This window comes from Hirundo rustica, chromosome 16 (genome assembly GCF_015227805.2).
Source record: "Hirundo rustica isolate bHirRus1 chromosome 16, bHirRus1.pri.v3, whole genome shotgun sequence".
In the NCBI taxonomy this organism is placed as follows: domain Eukaryota; kingdom Metazoa; phylum Chordata; class Aves; order Passeriformes; family Hirundinidae; genus Hirundo; species Hirundo rustica.
In genome coordinates, this window is record NC_053465.1 from 1,846,197 (window position 1) to 1,864,622 (window position 18,426).

The 18,426-nt window shown below is 45.8% G+C and overlaps 1 protein-coding gene across 3 annotated transcripts in view; it reads left to right on the top strand.

The window, feature by feature from the left end:
* TSHZ2 (teashirt zinc finger homeobox 2) overlaps positions 1-18,426 on the top strand; it is a 204,195-nt gene that overhangs the window by 179,894 nt on the left and 5,875 nt on the right. Inside the window, exon 3 of one of the 3 annotated variants that reach the window (XM_040080273.1) lies at positions 6,654-6,689. The exons of the other annotated variants lie outside the window; for them this stretch is intronic. Coding sequence (XP_039936207.1) covers positions 6,654-6,655 — 2 coding nt within the window. The 3' untranslated portion in view covers positions 6,656-6,689. Of the gene's footprint in view, positions 1-6,653; positions 6,690-18,426 lie in introns of those variants that run through there. 3 annotated transcript variants of the gene reach the window in all.

Genomic DNA, 18,426 nt, shown 5'->3' on the forward strand with positions numbered 1-18,426 from the left:
CTTCTGCATCCGGCTCGTGTTGCTGGGGTGCACAAAAAGGACTCCTGTAAATTATGAATGCCAATTTGCATCTGCATCGTTAGGTGAGAACACAGGGCTGCCACGCAGCCTCGCCAAACTGTGATTTAAAGTTCTCTGTGTTGGTAGTGCACCCCTGCACCATCAGTTACCCAGCTCAGCGCTCCTGCTCAGCCTGGTGGGGTCTTGACCATACCTAATGCAAACAAATCTGAAGAGGTTGTAATAGAACTGGAATTTGGATTCAAAATACAGGAGAGGCTGGAGCCAGGGTGGGCCAGGCTCTGCTCCCAGGGAACAGGGACAGGAGGAGAGGGAATGGCCTCAGGCTGGGCCAGGGGAGGCTCAGGGTGGAATTTCGCCATGGAAAGGGAGCTCAGGGATTGGAACTGCCCAGGGAGGTTTGGATCCCCATCCCTGGAGGTGCCCCAGGAATTCCTGCAGGTGTCACTCAGTGCTCTGGGCTGGGGACAGGGTGAGGATCAGGAACAGCTTGATCAGGATGATCCTGGCAGTCTTTTCTAACCTCAGTGATTGTATGATTGTGTGATCTCACTTCTGTGTTCTACAGCAGAATGAGTGCTAGGAATTTTGGTCTTTTTGTCTTTTTTTATGGACTTCTGCCTTCGCACTCACACGCCTGGGCACTGCAGCATCCTGAGGAGAACTGTGCAGTTTATTGCCGACGCTGTAAACCCCCACTCGAGGAGGGCTGGAAGGCAGACGCTGCGCTCCTGCATCTTGGAATATCTTAAAGCACCACCAAGCTTCTGAGCGAACTCCCCCATAGCCCGTGAGGAAACACTGCTGAGTGATCAGCCTTCCCCAACCCTCTGCGAGCTCTGAAAGCGTCCATCTGGCAAACGAGCCTTTGTTTGTGCTTTTGAAAGGCAGAGGGAAAACATTCCGTTGGTTTTTTTTCTATCTGTTTGTTTGTTTGCGCAGCTCAGGAGATGAAGGACGACTTATTTAAAGTTAATGATTCTGTTCCCACGAGGGGAAAACACCTTTCTGAGAGCCACAGGTCCCCTCGGCTATTTTCGTCTCCGATGGGACATTTCTGCCTTCAAAGGAAGCAGCCACAGTAAACACCTTCAGATGACTGAGGCTCCCAACCTGCTGCTTGCTGACTTTCAGACTCCCATCCGAAAGGGCAAATTCTCTGGAATGAGCGGAGAGGAGGAGCAGGGTTTGTTGTGGTTCCATTGCAGGGGTTCACTTAAGGCCACGGTGCACCGAGATGTTAAGCGACTCTAGAAAGAACAGAGTGGAAATCTTCCTGCTTTTAGGAGCCGCGCAAAACAGTGCTCAGGGCTTGCTCAGAGGCACAGGAATAGCTCCTGGACAATTTCCTGCTGCTGGGTCCATTCCTCAGCCAGGTCACCCTGAGAGGCCTCCAGCTGCTCCAAACATTTCTCAGCTCTCTCTTCGTGAGGGCTGGTATGGGGACATTTAACAAATATCCCTCAACTTAAAAAAGGTGTTTGATGCCTAAACATATGAACTCATGAACTGCTAGAAAGAATATTTGGCTTTCAGGAAGCTACATTACGAGCTCTGGAGCACTTTTGGCAGGAGCAGTGGGAATGCAGCACCCAGGACCCTTTCTCCCTGTTCCCATGGCATTAAATTATCCCTGTACTCCTGTGGGACCCATCCCTGATATCCTCAGGTTTGCTGTCACTGCTGTTTTCCCATCCCACATGGGAAAACCTGCTGAGGATTCTTGTCTGAAACCCTTTTGTCTCCTCCACAAGTGACAGGAGCCAAAGTTTGGTGTCCCATGTTTGCCTCGAGTGCTTGTGTATGGCAAGGGCTGTCCCAAGATTAGCTTAGTCCCATTTCCAAGGTCATCAGAGAAACCTTCTTCTAATGCTATTTAACTCCTTTTTTGGCTTTACATGTAAGTTTCTTGTAAGTTTCATTTCTTGTAAGGCCAAATTAAAAAAAAAAAAAAAAAAAAATCATGCAGAAATTTTATTTTACCCGCATGCATTTTAAATGTTTAATGATATTAATTGTAAAATCCTTGCAAAGTCAGACAAAACAGCAGAAATTATTCAATCTCTTTAGGCTCTGGTAGGTTTATCTTCTTTCCATCCACTGTTTTCTCACTTTAGAAGGTTGTGCTTTTCATCGAGTATTTTATTTTATTTTTATGAGGCGGTTTCTTTTGGACCTACCACCTTTGCACCTGGAAGGCTCAATCACGCTGCACCTTCCCTGTGCACCCCGTGCCAGCCTTGGCCAGGGGGCTCGGGGCTCTCAGCACCTCCTTGAGCACTTTAAGGAGCTTCCAGGTGGGCAGAAATATTGGAGGCTTGAGAAGAAATTGTAAGGGGTTTGTGCACATCTTTCTGTTGCTATAAAAGCCACCTATGTTTTCTCTGCTTTTTCCCGGGGCCATGAGGATCTCTCCTGCTTTGCTGAGTACAGCATTTACACACCCAGCTCTCTTTATTGCCTCAGGGGCTCCTCACAAGCCTTATAGCACCCACAGAGATTTGACAACCTGCTGCATCTGCTTAGTTATTGTGTTTACTCAGTGCCCTGAGCTCTGAACGGACACCCAGGGTGGGCCCAGGCCTCAGAGAGAGTTTTGGTGGCAGATTTGGCTTTTGGCTGCTGTCCTGAGCTAAATCACCCCAAAGCCACTGCATTCCCCAGCCCCTCGTGGCCAGGAATGGCATCCCAGCCCAGCCTCTCCCGCGCTTCCTCCCCAGCAGTGCCCCTGGCTCTGTTTTCAAAAGAAATCCACATCCAAAGACTTTCCCTCTGTCACACACCCACAGGTAAATTAATGGCGTGTTCACCAGAAAGAATTATTATTATTAATTTTTCTTCTGGATCTCCACACCAGCAGGAGGACTGAAAGGAAGATTGAGACGTCTGCTCTCCTCTCTCCTCGGGCTGAAGATGCTCATGGCTCTGTCTCATTAAGGCTGGGAGGCGTTAATGGGAGGCGTTAATATGTGAATCTGGTCCTAGCGAGGCTGAGGAGCAGGCTGTGCTTGCACGCGGTGGCCGTGGAATCCCAGCCTGGTTCCACGCCTGGAACCATCCCTGGCAGGACAAATGAGGAGGCTGAGGAACTCACACACCCACTCCAGAGGTGTGGGAAAGGCCAAATTATTATTTCAGTTACTTCTTAAGCTTTCTCCTGGAAGTGTAGAAAAGTGGTGTTTGTCCTCTTCTTCCAGGGACAGGAGGAGAGGGAACGGCCTCAGGCTGGGCCAGGGAGGGTCAGGCTGCACACCAGGAGGAATTTCTCCATGGAAAGGGTGGGCAGGGATTGGCAGGGAGGTTTGGAGTGCCCACCCCTGGAGGTGTCCCAGGAAGGGCTGGAGGTGGTACTCGGTGTTTTGAGATGGAGACAGCGTGGGGACTGGGAACAGGTCAGACTCGATGGGCTGGGATTTAGGACAGAAATCATTTTCCATCCTAAATAATTGTGTGATTCCTCTCTACTGAAGCATCCAGATCATTTCCCATACCTGAAAACGCAGCACTGGTCATTTCTGTGATTGTTAAAATAGGTTTGAAATAACCTTTAGAGAAAAAAAAAAAACAGCTTGCAAAATCCAATAAAATCGAGTCAGAAAACAGTATTTGGGATGTCCCCAAATGCATCCCAAAGTGGCCCAGGGAGGAGGGAGGTGTGAGCAGGCACAGACTGGAGCTGAGTGTGTCAGCTGAGCAGAGCCAGCCCTGCCAGGGCTCCGAGGAGCTGCTGCTGATGTTGGGCTGGCTCCGGGGAGGGCTCAGTCCCCAGCACGAGCCCGGCTGATCCAGGACCTGCACTGCCTGATCACTGGTACCCTTACAACAAATAAAACATTTTAATATGAGCAGTCACTGAATGTTTACTGTATCATATTGCTGGGAGCTGAATGTGTGCCAAATGCTATAACAGAAGGGAGCATATGAACTCCAGAATGATGACACTAATAAGGAAATTACAAAAGGCCCAACAAATGGCATTTGTGTTAAATCAATAATGCTCTGTTTGTTATTTTTTATTCTAATCTTTCTTCTAAAATTAAAAAAAAAAAAAATTATCTTTCCAAACAGTTGGCAATTCCCATTCTTGTTCTTCTTCCTGAACATAATTAAAAACATGTTGTGGCGTCTACTTAAGACATCAACTTTCCCAAGCCTGTCTTGTCCACTGCGTTTTAAACAAAGACACTTGTTTTGGCATTGTGCCCTTAATTAATCATTTGAGACTTTATTGCTGTACAAAAAATGTCTTTGTTTAATGATTCATCACAAGCCCGGTTTCTGCAGAACTTAATCAACTACAGAACCAACTTTCTAATCAGCTTAAAGTAAAAGGCAAAAAAGGAAAAAAAAAAAAATGTCCAAGATTGCTTTTGGTGCATGGTTTTGATTAAGAAGCATTCGTTTGAGGCACACCAATACTCTGGGCTATCCATGGTTAAAAAAGATCAGATTGGTCACTTAATCTGGGATTTCGGGAGAAACCTGTTATTTACTGGAAAGCAGGATCCTTGCAGTCCTGGGCAGCACCACCGTGCTGAGCCTGGCACCAGGCAGCTCCTTGTGGAGAGGCACTCCAGGCTTTGGGGATAAATTTGCAATGTAAAGTTTGGTGTGATAGGAAAGCCATAATGAACATGGCTGGATTTATGAAATGCATGAGGTTATTTTTCCACTGGTATTGCAGTTTTTTCTGCCTCTTTTTCCTCTTTTGGTTTTGTTTTGTTTGTTTGGTTTTGTTTGGTTGGTTGGTTGATTTGGTTGCTTTTTTTTTTTTCCCTTTTATCACATAATATTTTTCCATTTAACTTTCAGTTTAATTCTCACATGGCTACAACCAAACTTTTGTTCTAGCAGCAGATTTGAACAAAAATATCAGCGCTAAGGAGCTCAAGTCCCTAAAAGACACAGAAGAACAGTTGAGCTTTAGTGACCAGAAGCAGGGCCTGGCCCTTGCAGCACTTTGCAGGATCCAGCCCTGCTCCAGCATGGACTTCTCAGCTCAAGCAGACACAGATTTGAGCTGATAGCCTTTGGCTCGTGGTGCGATCCATCACGTGCAGCTGAGGTGCAGTTACATGACTGACATCTGACAGAAACACATTTGATAGCTCAATTATTCCAGACACAGGAGCCAAAGCTCCTCTGAATTTTACTTTGAATTGTCACAATTGCACCAAAGTACCCCCAAGACTATCTCTTTTCTTTTCCTTTTTTTTTTTTTTTAATTAAGTTTTTCAGTATATTGGTAAAAATATACAATCCCCAATTCTCTAAGCAACTGCACACAGCTTGCACTGTGTCAAAACATGCCTATATTGAGTAAATATATTATTACTCTATGTAAATGTGTGTTATGTAACGGTCATCTATATTAATGTATTCTCCGTGTAAGATAATAGCATTCATTCGCTGGAGTTTGTAGCTTGTGCTGCTCTCTACACTTGGATTTTTACTGCAGAATTTCCTCTTTCAGGTCAGGCAATTCTGATTTAGTAGGTAATGCCAGTCTGCACTGCAATGAGTTGTGCCAGTCCATACTGCCCTGCTCAGAGGAGTTTTTGGTTCTGTGCTCATCGTCACATCTGTGTCCAGAAGGTTTTAAGGCATAAATAATCTGTGCAGGGTCCCTGGCACAGTCTGCCCAAGCCACACAACCAACTGTGGTCATCTTTTGTGTCCAAGAGCCCCAAACCCCAGCCTGGGGTGCCCAGAGCAGCCCTGCTCACACCGAGGGGAGGGCTGACCCTTTCTCCCATTGCCTCTGGTGAGAGATCATTTCAAAGCTGAACGCTGCTCGCTTGCCTGTGCTGGTTTTGGTGTTCTGAAGTGGCAGAGGGCAGGCGCAGGACCAGACTGAGCTGCAGAGTGAACCCCAGCACAGCTCACCCCGTGCAGCAGCAGCAGGGGCTGAGTGGTGATGGAAACGAGATCCTTACGGTGCCAAAACCTCGTTCACTTTTGCAACATTTCCCTGGGTTTTTGGCCGAGCAGAGGGAGCAGCCAGAACTTCATCAACACCACCCTGTGCTGGCTCCTCGCAGCAGGGGCTGGGTGTGATGGCAGCAGGTGGTGGCGGCTCCTCTCCAGGGAAGCCTCTTGGAATCACTGGACACATCCTCTGGCCACATCACCGGGGCTGCTTTTCTTTGCTACTTGGCAGCTGCAAAAACAAAACTCAGCTGTAAAAAAATAAGAGCCTCTTGTCTATTTGGCAAGGCCTCTTTGGATTTGGAGCGTGTGTGTGTCCAGGCAGGACAAAAACAGGCTTGGTGCGGCCTGGGCGCGTTTGCCACCACCGATATTCTCAGATACTCACGAGGGCTGAATGCCTGGGTGAAGGGAAGGGGTGTGGCTGTGTCTGCCAGGGTGCTGACAGTCAGGCTGTGCTCTCCACCCCAAAACAAGGCACGCTGGCATTGTGCTGCTCTTGCTTTCGGGGCAGAGCAGCAGCAGAGCCCAGGAGCCCCTGGCTGGGAGTGCTGTGCTCTGGTCACTTGGCAATGCCCAGCTTTCCCTCACGCATCTCAAACAATTCTGTGTGCAAAAGTCACTTTTGGTAATTGAGAGGAGAGGAACTCAGCCACAAAGAGATGGATTCTAATTTTTTTTTTTTTTTCTTTTCTCCCCATTAGGATGATTTAGGATTGTACAACGAGCATCACTGCATGGCTGCTGGGTAATGCACATTATTAATTTGGCACATACTATTGCTCTATTTATGCAATATTTCATACATTTTGTAGAGCTTTGTATTCAGAGAGCAACCATACAAATAACAGACCCTCAGGTCTGCTCCTGCCACTTCATTTCTTCCTGAGCAGTAGAACAGCAGCTCAAGGAGATCCTGAATGCCGGATTCCTTGTGCTATCTTCACAATCAGCCCTTCAGCTGGTCCCTACTGGTATGGGGACAGTAATAATTAAATCCTAACTCTTTGAAGCTAAACAAATGAGGACAAGGGATATAATTAAAGCAGAGAGGTGCCTGACTTTTCATCCTCCTTAGATGTTGTCAGGTGGCCTGCCCAGGTCTCTCTTTTTGTGCCAGGGTTTTTAATTTCAGCCGCTTCGCCTTGCAGGAAGGGACCAGCTCCGCTGTTTATCAGGTAGCCCAGGCACATTCTCCACGTGACACAAATAGCTGACAGGATCCACAGCATTAACTCGTGGAAAAAGTATGAGGGGTTGAGGACTTGCAAGTCTGGACCTTTTAATGAAAATCCAGCAAGTGAAGAGAGAGAAAGAGTGAGAATCCTACAGGGAAGAAGTTGGGAAATTGAAGTGATTAAGAAAATAAATAGAAGTTTATCTGAGGATGAAACTGCAGACAGAAGAGTGACCCCATCGGTGGAGTTCACCTGGGGAACAAAGAGCTGAACTTTGGTTTCCTGCTCCTCGTGTCATTCGCTCTGCATCAGCAGCAGAGGATGGGCGCTGGCTGGATGCAGGGGCCCGTTGAGGAGAAGGCCAAGCCCGAGGGTAGCGATGTGAGCCGTGCCTCGGTGCTCGGTGACAGCTGGGTGTCATCGGGTGCTGTGCAGCTCCTCTTGCCCTCCCACGCTGGCTCAGCCCGGATCTCGGCGCCTGTGCTTTGTGCAGCCTCCCTGCTACGCCCGTGGTGATGTGCGGTAGGAAAGGTTGTTGCTAAGTGACATGACAACTGCAAAGTGCTTTTCAATTCCTCTTGCTGTTTGCTACTCCCACCCTCCACGCTCATCCTGCATGGAGAGTTTGCTGCTGGAACATCCCCGTCTGGCAGCGAGCGCTGCGTGACAAAGCTCCGGCTCTCTTCTCTCACTGAAGTGCTACCGAAGAGTCTGCTGCTGCCCCAGTGCTTCTAGAAGTTGGAAACTTGGGTTTGGCCAAAGATTATTCCCAATTTCATCTGCTGATGTGTAAATCTGGGTGATTCAGAGTGCAGTCTGGCAGGGGTCTGGTGGCATCTTGCCCATCCCGTGTGGCAGCTGCTCTCAGCCCTCCCCAGCTGTGTCGCTCAGCCCAAGCACAAAACACAACCCAGGACAAAGTTTTGACTTTGATGAAGCTGCTCATGCTGATTTACCCTGCTCTGGGTGACTGCCATGGGCTGGAAAGCACCAGGTTGTGCTCTAGTGGAAGATCTCTATTTCCAAACCCTGCTGCTAGCCCAAGACTCTACTGCCGAAGCCTTCCTCAGGTTATTTCATCTATTGGCTCCATGTAGAAAAGTAGTTTAATAAAAAAACAAAACAAAAAACAAACAACAAACAAACAAACAAACAAACAAAAACAACAAAAAACCAACCAAACAAACAAAAAAGCCCACAACCAAACTTCAAACAAGCAGATTCTTTGAACTTTAGCTCTTAGAAGGATCTTTATGCTGCTCACATCTCCTTGCCTGAGTATCCTTGGCCATCCATCTCCTATTGTTCTGTGCCAGTGCAGTGACTCTCGGGTTTGATGCGCCCTGTCAGGACCCAGCACAGCAAACCAGTGAGAGGAGAACACGAAACTGAATTACAGGGCTTGTGCACCCGCCTGTCCTGGGCCCTTCTCTGTCCCACACCCAGGTGAAGTCACAATTTCTTGCATCGCAGGAGTTGTGAGTGAAAGGCTGGAATTATACCTGAGCTGTCTCTTCTTTACCACATTAAAAAGGTCATAAAAGGAGAGTCAGTCTAAAAATCCTGCTGCTGAAGAAAGCCTTTGCACTGAAATAAATCCCAAGCATGATATTTCTTTTTTTCAGTTTAGGAGGAGGGGAGCTGCTGGAAAAAAATGTGAGCTCAAGTATTAGCTTTCCACTTGTAAAACTTCATATATCACTAAATATATTGCCCATAGAGGACAGAAGTTGTTAAGACGGAGAAGAATTTTGAAGATGGATGAATGACAAAGACAAATGAAGATTTTTATTTTAGCAGAAGTTTCCAAGTGCTGTCTCTGGGTTGGGAGGGTACTGTTAATAAAGTACACTTGACATATAACTGTTCAAGTTCCTGAGAAACAGCTTTGCTTTAAAGTTCAGTGGAGGATCAAAAAGAGTGAATTCTCTGTTTTTCTCTATAAAAAAGAAAAAGAAAGCCCTGAAAAAGGATAGGTTTTTTTGGGAAACAGCATCTATGCCTTTTGTCTTTTCTTCTCTTTGTGGTCCGGAGACAGTGCGTTGACTGACTTCTTCAGAAAGGAGATCAGTGAAATTGTCAGTTGATTACTTCTCCTTGATTAGCATTTATAAGAGCCCTGTGATACATTATTTGCATTCCTATTTAGCCGTGATTTTTGTGGGGCAGCAATGATTAAACTTGTCACAGGGCCTGATTGACAGGGTCAGATCTTCACTTTCTACTCTTTTGAAATTAAAAACAAATGTGTCAGCTCCCTTCATGGGCCGCAGCGCTGTGAAGCTTGCTTGCCTTGTCATCGCAGATAGGTCAGGAATGTTTTAATTTTAGGGATGGATTCTGCTTGTCAAGCAGAGTGTGATGGCGTGTAGTTCTGGAGATGAGATGTGAAGGGTGTAAAACAAAGAATGGAAAGAACAAAGACAAAGACACTCACATTATTAGACAGATTTAATTAGTCTGAATGGATATTATGCTAGATGAAGCAGTGAGCTGTGAAATTAACCCTTGATTACGGATTGGCGGATCGTGCTCATAAAGGGAATCAAACCTTGGTGAATGGGAAAGAGGTGCTGTCCTACCCTCCCAGCCTCCATCCCCACGACCCCTTCCCGAGTCCAGGAGCGGGTGGAAAGCTTTGAAGGAGAAGCTGTTGTTGGTGGCATTTGGGAAGTTAGGGCAGCGTCTCCCTTTTCCCAGCCTCCGAAGCTGGCCTGCCCAAAGAGCTGGAAAAGCAGCAGGCTGCAGGGAGGGAGGCTTTTGCAGGAAGGATGGTGAGAAATGACTCCCTGTGAGCAGCACAGAGCCCAGGTCCCCTCGAGAGACACAGCCCCACCTCACTCCTGCTCCCTTCCCACCGCTGCCATGCTGCTTGGATAGTTCTGCTTGAAAACCGATTTTGTTGTGATAAGCTGTGAGTTGAGGTGAAATTACTCAGCCCTGGGTGAGGATTGAGGCGTCAGAAAGGCTGGTCTGTCCCACCTGTGACGCCCCAAAGACGGGGCAGTGTGAGGGAGCAGGGCACTGACAGCCCAGAGTGCTGTGTCTGAGCATCCAGCGCTCTGCAGAAGAGGCACTCCAGCCTTTTGTGTGCTTCTCATCAGCATTCCCAGAGCTCCGTAGCAAGCACTCCTCTAATTAGCACCACTGCAAGGGAGGAAAACAAATAGAAAATACAGTGTTACTCTCCTGTTAGTTCCTTGTCATTTCTTCCAAGTTGTTCGGCTAATGGAGTAATCAGCCTTTCTGTTAAAAAAGAGGGGAAAAAAGCCAAAGGGCATTAGGTGCACTGATCCGCCAATAGGTGTGAGGCCCCTGCTTCCCTCTGGCACATTTGGAAGGCTCTGTTTCAGTGCAGATTTGCATGCCAGAGACTGAGATTGAAAAGGAGTGAGACATGAAAACAAGTTGGATCAAAGACTGCCTGGAAATGGTGGCTGGTAACTTCCTGAGCAGCAGACTCACCTCGAGTGTCGAGCCTCTGTGGGAGCTGTGCTGCACTGTGCTGCCTCTCGCACCATTTTTGTGTATCTGATATCGAGAATTCTCATTTTTACTTAACATTTAGCAGCATTTAAGTAGTGTCTCTGCGTGGAGTGAAAAAACCCTTTGATTAAAGACCTACAGAAGATTAATGAAAGTCATTATCTTTATATGATAGCAGAGAGTTACTACCCACAGAATAAAAGGAATTTCTGCCTGCACATCTTTCCTGCCCTGGTTTCCCCATCTCTTTTCATACCCTGAAAGAGAAGAGACAGCATGGGAAGGTGATGAGGGAATAGGACATGACACAAATCCCATTGAGAAGCCTACTGCTGAATCTCTGTTGGTGTTAGAACAAGTCACTGTGCCATTCTCCAGATGAAAATTATTATTTAAGGACAAAAGCCTAGTACTTATCATGAAACCTGAAGACACAGACTAGTTCTTAGGCAGAAAAGCCTTGTCATTGAACTGGTGTTTATGTGAGCACTCACACATTAGTGTTGCTGCTTTCAGGGGCTTTTCATCAGACTCTTTATTATTACAGCCCTATTGAGCTGTTCCTTAGTTGCTGGGAACCAGCAGAACTCTCCTGAAATTAATGGTGCTACACAGTTTCACATCAGCTGAGGATCTGGCTCTTAATTTCTGGCTGTTGGTAATTATTCAGCTGAACTCCTCCAGTACAGGCCAAACCTTCTGAGAAGGATCTGCCCTACAGGCCCAACACTGAACCCTGGCTCTGTGTCTCCTCAGTCCCCTCTCTGGAAGACCAAGTGGGTGGCAGATTAATTTAATTAAACAGTTTTAAGGTGATGGTTTGACTCAGCAGTTTTTGCAGTCTCTGCTGGGTTACCTGTAGCAGGGCAGGTGTGGGCTCAGGGATGTGGACAGGCTGCTGGCCTGCGTTGTCAAAAGAGAACAAAACACACAAAATACTGGAAAATAAATTCCAGCGAGAGGGAAGTCTCTGTATCTTTTGTCTGTGTATTTAGAGCAGCGCAGGTGAGGTTTGGGTTTCTTTGTTTTGCCACTTGCCGCAGTTGTCTGTCTGTCTGTGGAGCTCGGTGGCTCACACAACCTCACCGCAGCTCACCGTGTGCTCCTCCCGCTCACTCTGCACAGAGACAGACCTCAGCCCCTGCATTCAGCTCCCAGAAAAACCATCAGCAGACAAAAGGGATCCAGAGGAGAGCTTTGGACAGAGCCATTCGGTGCAGAGACTGTGCAGTGAATGCTCCAGACAGCAGGAACAATGGGCGCTCCCGGGTGGAACGCAATGCGCCTCGCCCGGGATGCTCCCTTCGCCGTTCCCATCCTGCTGCTCCCCAGCAGAGCCGAAGGAGCAGCGCTGGCAGCACCGGCCCCATTTCCAGGGGCATTCCTGCCTCACTGCTGTGCCCTGAGGAGGAGGAACTCTGCCTAAACCAGGGAATTAACTCTGGTGTAAAACCGGAGTGAGCACGGCAGGCTCTTCCCCCAAATGTGAGCTCAGGCTCACATTTCCGCCTCCCGAATACAGCAGATATTTCCTAATTATCCCCAGGGGATGCTGGCTCACCTGGGGCTCAGGTTTGCAGCCCTGGTTCTCCTCCCTGCCTGGATTCAAGGAGCAGGAGCAGTGGCGTGCCCCCACCCTCCCTTCATTTCTCCCACGGAATTGTTCCGGCGCTAGCTTGGTGTGTCAGCTTGTAAGTCTATAAAACAGTTTTCTACCAGCTGGAAATCCAACATGCTACATGAATACATAACAGTGCCTAACCAAGAAGGTTTGTAATTCAGTAATTAGCTGTAATTAATGAACACAAAGTGAAGACTCATTTACAGTTTAAATTATCACATTAGCTCCTGTCACCCTCTATGTACACAAAACAGCAGGAATTCAATTATTTTTATTCTTCAAAGCTAATTTAAAATTTAAGGAATGCCATTACATGAAATAATAGGTAGGAAATGTAATAGAAATCGCTGAGAACAGTTGGCCATCCTTAGAATGGGAGGAAAAAAATGCTATCAGTGATGATTTGGAAATGTTATTTCGTCTGTGAGCAGATGAAGGATTGAAATCTACACTCTTTTCAGTGTATTTAAAAAGAAAACGAGTTTGGTGGTTGCTAAGTCTTTGTGCAGGAAGAGCATAATTGTGCATTGTGCATAATTGTAGAAGCAGTTGATACTGATAATGCTGTTGATAGCAACACGATGACAGCATGGAAATGCTCACACCATTATCTTTAATGGGGCTGCGCCGACTGCAGCAGCACCGAGCCCCTGGAATCCTCACCAATCTTACTTGGGAAACTTCAGCCTAGCAGGCCTTAAGTAATTGTCACTTTGCAATCTGCCTCCAGTTCCTGTGTGCACGTAGGGCTGTGTAAAACACTTTCATTGTGCTTTTAAACCCACCGCGATGCTGCTCTCTGCAGCTGCCACTGATTATTTTTTTCCCCTCAAACAGTTCAATAGCAAGAGAATTCCAAACCTATCTGATGCCACACAACTGCATTCAAGCCCTTCTTCTTTATTTTATTTTTTTTTTTTTCCTGTTCTTTATTTCTTCTTCAGTTCCCTTTTCATTTTAAATAGGCCACTGGAAGCTCCGGCGTCTAATTTTTCATAGGTGATCGACTGCTGAGTTGTGGGTTTATGTAGACAGAGGGAAGGTAGCGATAAGCCAAGAGAGAGGATTCTATTAGGGAAATGCAGCAGTAACTAATGAATCCTGCCAGTAATTGGGAAGGTGTAAGCCTCTGTAATATCCTAATGATAGTCATCCGTTGTGTGCATCCCCCGGCAGCGGCAGCGATCCCTCATCGGCTCCCTGATCTCAGACACTTAGCCATGCAAATCTTCCTGACAGGACTCTATGTCTTTGTCTCCCTAATTGGACAGTATAGAGTTGTTTATGGATATTGCAGACATTTAGACCTCAGTTGGAGGTTGTTCAAAAATCGTTAGCAAAGTTGCCTTAACAGCATTGTCAAATATTTATTCCCCTGTTTCAATATCTGTTTTTAACCCAGGCATGGTTGGAGAGAGAATTACCATTTCGAAGATAGAGCGTCTCCTTCCAGCCTCTGGTTGAGATTTTTATTAAGCCATTTTCTTGCAGGAAGAGAGAATGACAACAAAAAAATCTACCAAAAGTCCTCATTTCTTAAGGATAAAACGTGAGATTGTAGGGCAAATGTGCTGATTTTTAATACCATTTCCATAGGGAAATATTAGGAATGCTGACAAAGGCAGTTCCAATTATAAAAATTACAGGAAGCTTATGGGGCAAAAATTCCAGTTTAGTGTAAGCCAAAATAAATGGAGAATATTCTCATCCACTGCACCACTTCAAGTGAGTGCAGATTCAGGGTCTGGCTCAGCTGTATTAGAAGAAAATGTTTTTTTTTCTTTGGTCAAGAGTTGAGAGGTTTCATTCTTGTCTCTAATCATCTCTTGGTAGTGGGTGAGAAGTAAGATATAATAAATACAGCCAATGCTGTGCTTTACCAGGAGGAATTTTTTTTCTTTTAAAAATTTGATACTGGGGCATTTCGCATTTTTTGCATAACACATTTCTTGCAGAGAGTTTGGGGTTTTCTGAGCACAAGGCAAAGTCTTAGAGGCACTTCCAGGGGCCACGAACACAAAGAGGAAAACTGAGTTTAGGAGAGCAGGCTGGGGATCAGAGGCCAGGGTAGCCACAAATATTGGAATTTGGAATTTCAGCTGGATCAGGCAGCTGAATTTACAGTCCCTGGGACATGTGCCATTTCACTCAGGTTGTCCCAAAAATAATCAAGGGGATTATTTGCCTTAATGAAAGCAATGAGATCCCTCCTTTCTGTAACTACTGAATTAATCCTACAAAGAGTCTACTTCATATGGATTACCATTGCCATCTTGTCTCCCAAGGCTGCTTATTCTAAACTGCATATATTTTATAAATATTAGATAGAAATATATATAAAACAACAAAAAATATATATGCAAGAAAATGCCTAAAATAATAATTTGGTGCTTTTTTTTTTTTTAATTTTTTTTATCCAACTCTTTACACAAATAGAGGGTGTGAAAGCTTCTGTTCATGGGAATATTTCTAGGAACAATTTCTGAAAGTATTAATTTGCGCCTGTCTGGCAACTATCTTGAAAGCTGTTTGTAGTTTTGGAAATTATTCAGCCAGGGAGCAGTAGAAATGACACATTATATCGTTGATTAATGTAGTAAAAAGCAAATTACTGAAGGGGGAATAATCAAAGCCATAGTTGCAGCAAATAGTTCCCTTATCTGATTTCTCTCGGGTTAGCCTAAAGTTTTAGGTACTTCCCACAATCAGACCCAAAAGATAAAGGAAGAAATTAAAGGAGGGCTATTTGTAAAACAAGGGAAGGAATAGATTTTCTTTTTTTTCCTTTTTGTGAAAAATTTCTGCATATTTGTTATAGTTCTTTAAGTAATGTCACATTTTTTCAGTTTTTAGGCCTTTTTATACAAAACTCCCTGTTCCCCTAAAGCACTACTGACACCATCTGTAAACCCATCAGCTTTTCCCCCCTCTCCCTAAACTGCCAAGGAAAAAGTTGTGACTACAGGAAACATTCCATCCACTGAAGGGGAGAGAAGGCCTGGATGTGGAGCTGAACGCACGGAATCGTGGAATCATTTCAGTCAGAGCCACTCAGAGCTTTGAGTGCCACCGTTCCCTGTCACTGCCAAGGCCACCATGTCCCCAAGGGCCACATGGCTGTTGAATCCCCGCAGGGATGTGGATTCCACCCCTGCCAGAGCTGAGCAACCCTTTGGGGGAGAAAGTTTTCCCGATATCCAACCTAAACCTCCCTGGAGCCCCTTGCCCTGTCACTTGTTCCTTCCCCAGTTCCTGACCCATCCACGCTCAGGATTTGCCATCCCTGAGCTCACATGGGGGACAGGGGCTACAGCAAGGTTGTCTCAGCTCTTGAATATCCCTTTTTTTGGAGTGAATCCCTGTTTCCCACAGTTTTGATGGACCTGGGGCTGCAGGGAATATCCCAGTCTCATCCCAGTTAGAGCCACTCTGCCCCTGAGGTCACCAGGTTCCCACTCCCACTGCTCCAAGGTGGGCCATCAGGATCGGGATCAGCCTCTCTTCTCCCTGTGATGCCATCCTAAAGCAAACAGGCTGTGCTTGCTAGAACCTTCTCCAGAAATTGAATGTATTGACATTTAGGGTTTTTTTGTAGACACACTCACGTATATATATTTAAAATCCCAGCTTTACAAACTTATGTTGGTGCAGCAGCCCGTGACACTGAATACAAGCTGCTGTGCAAAGCAATTGCCAAATGTTTACATAAACACATAAATAAGACAAATAAATTCATTTCCATTATTCATATTTTCTGCTCTTTCTTCTCCTTTTTATTTATGCCTTAGACAATGGCTCCTGTAAATATTCTGATTAAAAAAACACCTGCAGTGGACAGAAAGATGATCAAAAAGCCCTGATAGGGAGCAATTCATGTTTCTTCTTTACAATCACTAACGAATCTTAACTTGAACCATGTTATGTTCCCATGTGAGTGATAAGCAATGATTTATTATGAAGTGTCAGGAAATCAGAATGCCATACAGTGAGACATGAGCTAGTGGAAAATGTGTTCCCTGTTTCCCAGCCTCATTACTCAAAGATGCGGTGTCCCTCTCTCCAAGTCTAATTTACCTGGCTTTCCAAGGCACTCGGAGCGAAGGAAGCGGCTCCAGGAGGGAAATGCCTGATCCAGGCTGTGCCTTCACCCTCCAGCACCGCTGAACACCGCGGAGTGACCGGGGAAAAGGGCCTGGCAATGCAGAGCTCTCGCTGCACCAAACATTCCCAGCCCTAATGATGCTCCCCCCAAAAGCAATCGCTCAGCATTACCGCACCCTCTGCCTCATCAGCGCTGTCAGCGCCTGAAGAGGAAATAAAACAGGCGGCGCTGAGGAGACAAACGGATAAGTTTTCTTTATGTGTTAGGGTTTCTTCTACTCTCTAATGATTCCCTTCTCCCCATGATCCTAATTCAAGTAACTGGCATGTGATATATTTTGTAGACAAATCAGCAGCAGAAGAGCATGTGCGGCTCTGGCACCACGGAGCCCGTGATTTACTCGCAGCTCGCGCCCGTTCGAGGTTTAAGGTGGGAATTTGTGTTTTAAGAGCTTCCTCACAAAGACAGGAGAAAGCAGCAGATCCCACACTAATTCGCACGAGCAGCGCCCACTCCTACCCACTAACGCTCTCTGCAGAAAGGAACCCAAACAGGCAGAGTGTCAGCAATTAAACGTTTTCCTGGGTGTCTCTTTGAAGGCCCCAATCCCAAAAGCATTTGGGCTCAGTCAGATGTGGATGGAAAAAGGTGCATTTCCCCAGGGGGTGAGCGTGGTTCTGTTCTGCAGCAGCAGACATGGAAGTGGGAGCTTCCCAAGGTTTGGCTCGGGTGGCCTGAGCACTGGCACCTGAAATGATGGGCAATATTTTGTTGGAAAGGCAAAGCCTTTATTTAAAAAATATTTTAAAATAATATTTAAATAATATTTTTTGAATATTTAAAATATTTTTGTAAGTAATCTTATTGTCCAAGAGCTTGGATTTAATCACAGCAGATCGGTTAAAATCTACCAACGGTAGCATTTTCTATTTCAAACCACAATCCCCTTCTACTGTGACAAAATGGGAGAGAAGACCAACAAGTTAAACTGAACAGAATAAACTTAAGAAATTTATGTCCTGCAAATTCTTTCACATGAAAAAAAAGAATCTCATATCTAAGCATGTTACAACTAGTTCAGTCTGTCTTAAGGCAATGGTAGCTGCTGTTTTTCCTTGCAGAAGAGGTGGAAATCATCAGTAAAAAAATTAACCAGAACTCATCTTTGTCTGAAAGGCAGAGAGACTCACGAATTTCAAAAATCTTTTTTTTTTTTTTCTTTCTTTCTCTATAGAAGTGCTTTATAGAGAATCTTTGTGAAGTACAAACCAGAGAGTGGTTGTCTCCCAGCACTGACAATGTCTGCTGTTCCAGATGAGACGGTGTGTGATGTACCATCCTGAAATATTGTCAGCAAGCCTGCAAATATGAAGGCATTTTCATAGCAAGGCAGGGATGAAAGGGAAGAGCTTTGGGTTTGCTTTTTTGTTTTGCTTTGTTTCTTTGTCCTGATAAAATCTACCAGTGTGCTCTTAACTTCTCCCCTCCCGTTTTGTTCCGAGGAGAAAGGGAACAACATTCTCCTGTGAAAGTGTTCAGGAGAGAGGGAGGAGGTACAAATTCCCTCCTGGAGGGGTTTGCTGTAGCCAGGACGAGGTTTGTGTGATACTGAAGTAACTCAGAGTGCAGAGACAGATCAGCACTTCCCCGCTGTCGAGTGGCCTTTGCTGCCTCACAGTGAGTCGAGATATTTTAGTGTCATGGCTCAGAGGTGGGGCTGAGAAAAAACCCACCCACGGCAGCCTCTGGTTTGGTGATTTAGAAATTCTCTTCAGGGTTTAAAAAAAGCGGGGTATAATCTCAGGGGGAAGCACATAGGGAGGCAACTGTGGATTATGCAACTGTTGAGTGAACACTTGCAGATAATTCAGCCTTTTTAAGCACCCAGATGAATGGAGGGATCCACCTTTGAGTGACCCACGAGTTCCTCTCAACCTCCTCCCCGTGCACCTGGGCCTGGAACACGCAGCCCTTGTCCAGATGGTCGCTCCATAATTGCTTTGTCTTATCTGCTGTAAATTCACGTTTTGCAAGGTGTGTTCCAAAAGCTGTTTCTCGGCTGGGATCCTTACAGGTGGCACTTTAAAATG